The sequence below is a fragment of the Cheilinus undulatus genome, linkage group 1, assembly GCF_018320785.1.
Source record: "Cheilinus undulatus linkage group 1, ASM1832078v1, whole genome shotgun sequence".
Taxonomy (NCBI): domain Eukaryota; kingdom Metazoa; phylum Chordata; class Actinopteri; order Labriformes; family Labridae; genus Cheilinus; species Cheilinus undulatus.
In genome coordinates, this window is record NC_054865.1 from 35,264,214 (window position 1) to 35,271,864 (window position 7,651).

At 39.2% G+C, this 7,651-nt stretch overlaps 1 protein-coding gene across 2 annotated transcripts in view; it reads right to left on the reverse strand.

Annotated features, from left to right (window-relative positions):
• Positions 1 to 7,425, reverse strand: part of tcf12 (transcription factor 12) — a 100,769-nt gene extending 93,344 nt beyond the window's left edge. Inside the window, exons 1-3 of one of the 2 annotated variants that reach the window (XM_041783221.1) lie at positions 7,280 to 7,425; positions 6,412 to 6,500; positions 4,924 to 4,996 (exon numbers count right to left, since the gene is read on the reverse strand). In XM_041783221.1, coding sequence (XP_041639155.1) covers positions 4,924 to 4,996; positions 6,412 to 6,483 — 145 coding nt within the window. In that variant the 5' untranslated portion in view covers positions 6,484 to 6,500; positions 7,280 to 7,425. The remainder of the gene's footprint in view (positions 1 to 4,923; positions 4,997 to 6,411; positions 6,501 to 7,279) is intronic. The other variant, XM_041783229.1, reaches the window with a different exon arrangement.
• Between the last annotated feature and the right edge of the window lie 226 nt (positions 7,426 to 7,651).

Here is a 7,651-nt window from a genome sequence, read left to right on the forward strand (position 1 = left end):
AGGTAAGCACAGATGTACTCTTTAAGGAAATATTAGCGTAGAATAAATAACTATTGTGGAGGCATGCTTGTCTTTCTGTGTATCATCTATTGTGTGTGAGAGGGTGAGAGTGCGAGCGCGAGTGAGTGTGAAAGAGTTTAAAAACGAGCTCACAAATAAAAATAGTCATTCAACTTGGTGTTAATATTTATTTGTACTCTAAGGTGTAAGATAGAATGCAACCCAAGTTTGGCTGCTCTGTGTGTATCTGTCTCTCTGTGTGCCTGTCAGTCTCTGTGTGTGCCCGTCTGTGTGTCACATGTCACTCAGTGATGCATAGCTCTCTGTGTGGGAAATATCACGCATTAATCTTATGGTGGCCATAGTAGGGCATTTTTTTTAAACTCAGCTTCTCAACAGTTTTATCACACCTCATTTTGACATAAATACGTGTCCCTCTTCAACAGATTTGTGAAGATTGGGTTGCAAGATGCACTGCAGTCAGTATTCCCCTCTATAAGAGTGACCACCCTGCAATGAGAAGATTTTTAAAAGAAAAGGTAGTCAATGGAGGAGCCATCCCTGGATTTAATCAGCTTCAAGAAAAATACCTTGGTGCAGTTTACCAGAAAGCAAAAGAGGCACTTAAAACACTTCTTGCCCAAAAGCCTGTTGCTGTGATATTTGATGAGACTCCAGATGTAGAGGGGAGATGTGTATTAAACATCCTCATTGCACCCCTGGAAAAGGATGAATCTGGGAGGATCCTGGCCTACCTTGCAGACACTATCTTCCTAGAGGGGTGCAACCATTCTATGTCGATTGTTATCTAGCATGTACCTAAGGAACATGTTTGGCAGTGTTAGTAACTTTTTTTGGTGTTCTTAGCACTTGAAACCCTCGTGGCTTTTTTGCAAATAAAGCGTATTTTGTTCAAATGATTGCATCCCGGAGCTTTTTAAGGCTAAAAACTCACAAAAGACTGTTCCAGCTAACTTGCAAATGCCCTTGTCCCTGTGATGTTAATAAAAGAACCCTCAAATTATCGCAACTTTCCCCACAACTCTTTAGAAAAGCTGCAGCAAAATCAGGCATTTTAGGCTGCAGCAATCACATAAAAAACCTGTTAAAATCTGGAGGGACTGGTTATAGTAGCAGCAAAAACAAATGCATTGTGCCACACAAATAGCCGTCCGTGCAAAACACAGCACGCCGTGCAACTCACAGCCCGATGTCCAAGCTTACAGCGTGGACATATATGGATACATGACTGATTTAAGCAAAGCCTCGAGGCAGATAATTTGCCTTGAGGAATTTTTTTAATCGATTCACTTGGATAATTCGAGGAATCATTTTTGCCCTGGTAAATATCAGCATTACAGATATCAGCAACAATACTGTGTATTCCTAGATAAAATATCGTCTTTTATTGACTACATTTTTTTCTGTCAAAGCCAAGAAATAAATCTATTAGAAATCTGCGGATCAATAACCTGATCATTTGTTACCAGCTTTTGAATTGACTCTGCTCACACAAACCTGCAGCTGAGAAGACCCTCTGCTGTGATGAGACTTTGCTTAACCCACCAAACCAAAGCTCAGCAATGAAACCTTTATCTACTGACTGTCATCCAACCAAAACTATCTGCTGTCTCCAGCAAACAAATAAGCCAATAATACAGAACAATAACTGAAAATTACTCTTTCAACTGCAGCCACTCACTGCCCGGAAACACTGAGGAGCCGAAGTCTTCATCACATTTGCATCATAAACACAGCTGGAAGGACGAACGATGAATCTCTGCTGGAGCCACTTTGGCTATTTTTTCACATCCATCTTTCTCGGGCACACTTTTGAAGGGTCTCGCCAGTCCCACTCTGCCTCAATTATCTGTCTATGCCCAGCTGAGATGCAATAATCCAAACTCTCATTCCCTGCAATTTCCACACTTATGTCTGCACACTCAGTTGCCTTATGTTCTCAATCACTTATGGAGCTGCTTCTCCCACCTTGAGGATCAGAGACACAGGAGCACAGACTGTGGGCTGGAGGAAGGATGGATTTACCCATTATAGCTCTTATAGACTCCAAGGTGCTGCACTTCATTTTAAAATCATTGTTTTTTTTTAACACATTTCATTTTGCATTAAAAAGTGTGGTAATATTTTCAAAAATTAAAAATGGTAAAATTACATATAACATCAATGAATTGTGACAAATATTGACAATGTCATTAAAAAAGACAGAATGAAAAAAACATGGTTAAATGGTGGACAGTTAACCAGTATAAATACTGCCACTGGTATTTAGAGATCTTCCAATACCATGATTCTGATTCTGATACCAGAGCATTGGGTGACGGCAGATACCAAGCATCAATCCGATACCAGCGTAAACTTTTTGATTCGACTGTGCTGTGGAAGACAAGGAAATTATTTTAGCCCTACATCTGACTCACAATGTGGCTCAACAAATAGAATCATAATGTACAGCCTCTCTGCGACCCTTAATGTGTTTTCCTGCTGTGTTATTGTGAGTTTATTGCTGTGTTATTATTCAACAATAACACAGCAGGCTGCATCACAGGCTCTCTCTCTCTTTCCTTCCATTATGCTCTATTAAGGCAACGTGACATGATGACGGAACAGCCTGACAAAGGCACACCCTAAAAAAAAAAAAAGGGAAAACAATACGGCAATTAGCATTCAAGTTAGTGTTAACAAATGAGTGGAAATTGAATAAAAATGGATATCTGGTTTACTGGTGTGGATTTAATCTTTAAAGACCCGAAAAGTCATCCGAGTTCCAGGCTCACTAGAAATGCTGCCGTAAGGGATTCAAAGGCATGGATAGCTTTAATGGGAAGGCACAACTGCTAGCTTCAAGAGGAAAAGCCAAGTAAGAGGCTACAATACATGGCTGAAAAATTATTCAGCTTTTAATAACCTGTGTCACTTCTTGTCACATACAACAAAGCCGGTCTGGAAGGTTTTTTACAAACACGTACAGGGAATAATTGTCAAGCAGTCTCCAAACTTTGCTGCTGCAGTGGGTCCTTTGGTTCTTCTTCACTGCTCTAAAAAGCTAGTGCATGCTGCATTTTCCAGCAGTGAAGAAGAATTGATTTCCAATTTAAAACACTAACATTTAGCATGGCTAAATGAGGAAATATAAAAATTTAAACAAAACGGGATTGGATGCATGGACACGTGTACTCACTGATAACAATACTTGCAGTTTTAGCAGTATCGGATGTATTGCAGATACTGGTATTGAATCAGAACAACTCTACCGGTATTACCTCTCTCATACTTCCATTACTGGTTTAATATCACATGCTGTGTAGTTCACACAAGGAAAAACTGATATTGCCTATAGCTCAACCTTCCAGGTGCAGAGGTGCTGAAAGCTTCACTTGACTCAGCCTCTTTTCAAACTTGAGACAACTGGTGTTTTTTTTGCTTTAAAAAAGGTGTGTAAATATAATTGAGCCTGGAACACCAGCATAATGGATATCGGCAAAAATCCCTTCTTTAAAGGCACACTTGTGTGTTCTGAGAGAGTATACTGTATTTTTGACAGGTTCAGAACAGAGTTAGTTGAATAATTATCAAGGCTGCAGTGTTTCTCTACTAACCTTCAGTGTGTCAGAAGTCTACTACACAGTTTGCTCTTAAATGAAAAGAAACATGTTAAAAATAAAACAATCAAGACAATCATAGTCTTTTGCCTTCTTTTCATTGATAAATAAGAAAACCCTTTCAAAAAAACCTCACCAGGAAGGTTCCACTTCACCTTAAACTTCACGTCTTTTGACTAGATGTAATTTGCTTTACATAAGAGAAAACTCACGGCACACACAGACAACATCCTGTTCACTTGAATGATTAGGTATTGTAAAACTCACAGTTCATGAGTGACAGCTCTGTTCTTCTTTCTCTGTCTTTTTGTTCAGTTTCCACTCAGTGTGTGTCTTTCTGCTCACAGATAACCGACTACAACAAGACATTGTGAATGCACACAAAACATGCTTTCAGCAAACAGAAAGCTTGATTGTTGACTTTCTCTAGTAGCACATCAGACAAAAGACAGGCTTCAGATTAATGTCCTGTGGCATTTATAACTAGGAAGCAATCCAGGAGGCAGGGAATCTTTAGTCTTGGTGATATAACTGAGCCATCTACAAACTTGTTCAGCCTTAAATGGGCACAGATGAACCAAAAGAAGAAAGTAATCTAATTTAATGCATGCAGATTTAAGAGTCATCAAATATGACAGAAACTAACTATTTTAATGGCCAATTATTTAGTATGTTAAGCAACTATAATTCAAACATCTTTTCAAATAATTTTACAATTTTTCTTTTAAAATTACTTCAAAAAATTCATTACCCATCAAAGTGGTGACTGAAGTATTTTTGGTGATTGATATTATAGTTCATAACTAATTAATAATTGTAGATCAACTATCAAACCATTCAAAGGTCAAAGACATAAACGCACAACAGAATAAGTCTTTGAAATGGTATCTTACAGTCCATAAAATATGATCAACACCAGTTATAGCTTTAATCAATACAGCGCCAATCTCACCAACCAAACTTTGACTTTAACACACCTCACTTCAAGTACAAAATTGTTGCTTCTCCACCAGCAATCACATAAAAATCAGCCAACAGACACCTGGTTTATGTATCAATCTGACAGTAAAATTGTGTTACATTCAATGTGTTACACCATGATTGGATCAAATAACACATTTAAATCCAAGGCTTAAATCATGCTTTGTTCTACATGTGTGCCGCAGTGTTCCTCCACTAGAATTCCAGGTGGAGAGCTTATGTTTCAAGGACCAGATGTGAACAGCACAGACAACAGTTTAAAGCCACATGCAAGACTGAAAAGTGAGAGCAGACCATGGGCTTTGTTGAAATCAGGTCCTACCTGATGCACTGAACTGACTGCTTCCAAGTGTGGTGGGCCTGTTCTTCGCTCCACTCACAGGCGGAGAGAACATCTAAAAGAAGAGTATGGACATATTTTAGATGAAAGATGCTAAAAGCTAAAAGCAACCATTCAGGTAATCCTGGAAAAATCAATGATGGTTTGTGAAATCATAAAACCAACTCTGACTGTCAGAATTTCAAACTTTGTTATGATACTCATGGTGCTTTCCATTGATCTTGGAGATCAGAAATACCAAGATGCCAGTCAGATACGCCCTCCCAAACCTCCATTAAGTCAACATTCTGACTCAGAAACTTGGAAGAACCTCGAAAGTAGCAAACTAGTAACTGTGGGATGGCAACCTTGAATGTGGTATTATTACCAGCTCTGACATCTGACTTCTTAGATAAATGGAACGCACTATTACAAATAATCAAATCGCATTGATACCTCATTTGATACCATGACAACAAAAATAAAAGCCAAAAATTACCATTACCAAACATTAGGAAATTATAGAGTCCAATAATCAAAAGTTGCAGGTTAACACCTGCACATGTTTAAAATTGCACAAAAACATTGGCAATGTTTTGGTACCAAAGCTCTGTCAATGTTTTTTTTTTTGAGTGCTTGTGCACATGTTTGCTTGAAATTTTTGATGGTTTCATTTCTCTATGATGTCCCTCTCCTCTAAAAAAATATGCTGTTTTTAAAGCTTGGTTACTTTCTGATTCTATTTGTCATTAAACAACAGAGACTGCATCATTTCTAAACACCTGGTGTCCAAAAAGTATGGAGATATCTCTCTCTCTCTCTCTCTCTCTCTCTATATATATATATATAGATATATACAGAACATTTTGACAACCTTGTAACTAAAAGCAAAGACTGAGATTTGGTCACTACCTGTAGCTTGCATAAAAGGTGCCTGGATCTGTGTCTGAACAGCCTAAACTACTGTCAACAGTTACTTGCTTTCATACTAACTTTGCTTTTCTACATAATTGTTATCTTTAGTTCAACTTTTATAATATACTTCATGCATTTGATGCTTTTTGTCACCATTTTTGTTCAGCACTGTTGGAGCAATCCGGCATGAGAATTTCCTTTGAGAGTAATAAGACTCTATCTTATCCAGGTTTTCCTCTTTTGTCTTTGCGGAAGATTACTTGCTAGTTTTTGATTATTGCTGGCCACTTTTATGCACGTCCTGAAATCAGTGCAAACATGTAAATTTGTATACATGTATTTACTGTACAGGTTTTGTCTCATGTCAAACCCTGACTGTTAGCAGTGATGGGTGACCTATTTTTTTTTTCACCTGTCATCGTCAGCATGTAATGCATTGAGCAGGTGACACGTGCAAATCACATTCCCTGATTCCCACTTGCATGAACTTATCAATTAGAAATGCTCTCGATTACTTCGTAGTAAGCCCTGCAGAGTTGCTTGATATGAGTGTGAAGACAGAGAAAACAATCCTACCGCACTAAAATCCAGCAGGTCGCTTAATTCCTTGTCTGTTCCGAGAGCGGCAATCCGCTGCTGAGGATTCATCCTGGCGATCTAGAAACCTGCAGAAACACAGAGCCCTTCATCAGGTCATCATCATCTCTGTCTGCTCTATTCACACAACAGGAACGAGGGGCACAGGAAATGACTGTCAACCACGAGAGGTATTTGTTATTATGCATGCACAATAAGACACTTTGAGCCAAAGTTGGCAGTGACATGGATTTCAATAAAGACGCTGACAGTTTGGCCACTTTATGAGTGATAAACGTGAAAGCATTTAGTTTTCAGGGTTTAGTTTTTTCATACACTGCGAGGATGAAAAGGAGGTTTAAGGCAGCGCTGTGAATGGATGGCAGGACCTGCAGCATCGCATTGTCACGGACAGTAGCGATGTTTCCCTGTCATAACACCCACTATTACTACTTAATGTTACTCCCTCGTTGTGTCTGTGGTGAGCTTTGTCAATGTCGGTGGTTTGTGAGGCAGTTTTTTCACAAACAAAACGATGTCTAGCTGAGGTACCTCACGCCACTTAGCTAGCTGGCTAACGCTAGCCGCAGTTACAGTCTGATATGGATTCAAAATAGCTAGCGAGCTGCAACCAGCTGCAGCGGTTTAACCAAATGTTCAGACATCAAAATAAATAAGACCATGCAGGCCATACAGGTGAGACAGAATTTCCAGACTTGTTCAAGATAAGTAACACTGCCATTGAAACATTGCAAATGAATATCCCCATCTCCAGGTCCACAATACAAAACGCAATGATGGTCTTTCTCAACTCCCAACTTCTTTCTCAGGACCGAAAGCTTCTAGCAAACTCCCACTCATATTTTACCTTTTTTCCGATTAAAATCCGGACTAGGGTGATCTGGTGAAGGCTCGCTTTCTTGCAGTACGCCTCAAAATAACGGAATGTGGTTTTAAACGGTAATACCTGTGAAAATATCCTCTATATACCAGTTACGAGTTTCCCTTAGGCAGACATTTTTGCTTTGCAAAAGCCTCAGCACCACGATGACATTGGTTATTGTATCCCTCCGCCGAGCACAGTGACATGATGGTCCCACACAGCGGGAGATGCTGCGGGAGTCACACACACTGCTCATGTTTGACATGTTTATCTCTGATTTATCTCCACAGTAAGGGTTTCAGATGGCTTCGAATGGACCTCATCCCGACTGAAATTCAAATCCTTGCAAAATACTTT